The sequence below is a fragment of the Sprattus sprattus genome, assembly GCF_963457725.1.
Source record: "Sprattus sprattus genome assembly, contig: scaffold_278, whole genome shotgun sequence".
Lineage (NCBI taxonomy): Eukaryota > Metazoa > Chordata > Actinopteri > Clupeiformes > Clupeidae > Sprattus > Sprattus sprattus.
This window is the reverse complement of record NW_027666731.1, coordinates 2501-5000: the sequence shown is the minus strand read 5'-3', so window position 1 is coordinate 5000 and position 2500 is coordinate 2501. Positions and strand designations below refer to the sequence as shown.

General features: G+C 46.8%; 1 protein-coding gene across 1 annotated transcript in view; it reads left to right on the top strand.

The window, feature by feature from the left end:
• Positions 1-2500, top strand: part of lig1 (ligase I, DNA, ATP-dependent) — a gene marked incomplete at both ends in the record, with an annotated part of 12821 nt that overhangs the window by 9177 nt on the left and 1144 nt on the right. Inside the window, 3 exons of the mRNA XM_080861066.1 lie at positions 709-780; positions 1129-1273; positions 1475-1557. Coding sequence (XP_080717192.1) covers positions 709-780; positions 1129-1273; positions 1475-1557 — 300 coding nt within the window. The remainder of the gene's footprint in view (positions 1-708; positions 781-1128; positions 1274-1474; positions 1558-2500) is intronic.

Genomic DNA, 2500 nt, shown 5'->3' with positions numbered 1-2500 from the left:
TGTCTGTCTGTCTGTCTGTCTGTCTGTCTGTCTGTCTGTCTGTCTGTCTGTCTCTGTCTGTGTGTGTGTGTTACAGGTCCACACCACAGGCAAGAGAAATGTGTGTCTGTGTCTGTCTGTCTGTCTGTCTGTCTGTCTCTGTCTGTGTGTGTGTGTGTGTGTGTGTTACAGGTCCACACCACACGCAAGAGAAATGTGTGTGTGTGTGTGTGTGTGTGTGTCCAAGTCTATTTTCTTTAAATGGGTATGCCAATGAAGCCTATTGAAATGAGAGAGGTAGAGGAGATAAGGGAGGGGTGGGGGTGGGGGTGAGACCCAAAGCAGTGGAGACTTTAGTTTGTGAAATAAAGTTTATGCTTCTTTAAGAATGTCTCTAAGTATATAGAGAAATTTCTGGTGTGTGTGTGTGGTGTGTGTGTGTGTGTGTGTGTTAGGACGTGGATGCAGCAGACATTAAGGTGCAGGTGTGTGTGTGTGTGTGTGTGTGTGTGTTAGGACGTGGATGCAGCAGACATTAAGGTGCAGGTGTGTGTGTGTGTGTGTGTGTGTGTGTGTGTGTGTGTGTGTTTGTGTTTGTGTTTGTGTTTGCTGACCTGAGCACAAAAAGCATTTGGATGGAAAGTTTTTCAAAGTTCTGAATGTTTTTCTTCCTCCTTTGTTTGTGATTTTGTGTGTGTGTGTGTGTGTCCGTGTGCGTGTGTGTGTTAGGACGTGGATGCAGCAGACATTAAGGTGCAGGTGTGTGTGTACGCCTTCGATCTGCTCTTCCTCAATGGGAAGGTGAGTACTGAAGGGAGGAGGATGATGATGATGGCGACGAAGAGTCTGCCCACTGCTTTCTGTGTATGCAATCTCATTCTCTTAACCCCGTCCTTTCCGTCCCCCGTGTGTGTGTGTGTATGTGTGTGTCTGGTGTGTGTGTGTCTGGTGTGTGTGTGTCTCTGTGTGTGTGTGTGTGTGTGTGTGTGTGTGTGTGTGTGTGTGTGTGTGTGTGTGTCTGGTGTGTGTGTGTGTCTCTGTGTGTGTGTGTCTGTGCGTGTGTGTGTGTGTATGTGTCTGGTGTGTGTGTGTGTGTGTGTGTGTGTGTGTCTCTGTGTGTGTGTGTGTGTGTGTGTGTGTGTGTGCTAGTCTCTGGTGCGTGAGCCTCTGTCCAGCCGTAGAGCTCTGCTGAGGGAGAGCTTCGAGGAGCAGGAGGGGGAGTTTGTGTTCGCACGCTACCTCGACTCCGACAACACTGACGCCATCGCAGAGTTCCTGGAGCTCTCTGTACGAGGTGTGTTTGTGTGTGTGTGTGTGTGTGTGTGCGCGTGTGTGTGTGCGCGTGTGTGTGTGCGCGCTTACCTTGGGGCACAGATGTTTTGTGGGCGGGATTATTTATTTTTGTTTGTAGTTACAGAACTGAGTGTGTGTGTGTGTGTGTGTGTGTGTGTGTGTGTGTGTGTGTGTGTGTGTGTGTGTGTGTGTGTGTGTTTAGACTCTTGTGAGGGTCTTATGGTGAAGACTCTGGAGAGAGATGCCACCTACGAGATCGCCAAGCGCTCGCACAACTGGCTCAAGGTAACACACAGACACACGCAAACACACACACACACACACACACACACTCACAAACACAAACGTTTACTGTTAAATCCAGACAGGTGTTGCCAACTACATACAATGCAGCATTGTGGTACCCTAACAATCATCGTCCACACTGTATAATGCACTCTAATCCCACCCAACATTTAAATCATCGCTCATATCGTTAATGGCTGTAATAAGTAGACAGGACTTTATACTGCACGCCACGACCGCATTGTCGACCTCATTGCTAGTACTGTTAAGGGAGTATTCCCCCCAAATGTGTCATTGTACAAACACTCGTGTATAATGCCAGATTGGTTTAGCAGCTCTGATGATGTGTTCTGCAACATCCCTAACAGCCCTGATGTTGTTTTCTTGGACAAGGTTAAAGGGGAGGTAGTAGTCCTTGAGGTAGCCTGTGTCTATGACCTCTATATGGATATAGCCTTCCTTGACAAGATGACCAAATACCAGCCCATTGTTGATAAGATGAGAGACCTAGGCTATACATGTAAGATGGTAGTATTGCTAAGATAAGAGACCTAGGCTATACATGTAAGCTGGTAGTATTGATATTTGGAAGTCTTGGGCATGTCCATAAGCTTTCGGTCAGTGGGCTACGACTGGCAGGACTTAGTAAGAGACAATCTAAACAACTAGCAAAGTTCTGCTCTGTATCAGCTGCTATAGGTAGTCGTGTGTGTGTGTGTGTGTGTGTCTGTTTCAGCTGCTATAGGCAGTCTTGCTGTTTGGCGTAGGAGATGTTTCTTGTACCCATGAGTCACTAAGCTGTATTTAACCTCTGAGAAATGTTTGAATCCTTTCTGTAAGAATATGATTGGTGGATTCAAACTAATAATTTAAGTGTGTGTGTGTCTGTGTCTGTGTCTGTGTCTGTGTCTGTGTATGTGTCTGTGTCTGTGTCTGTGTCTGT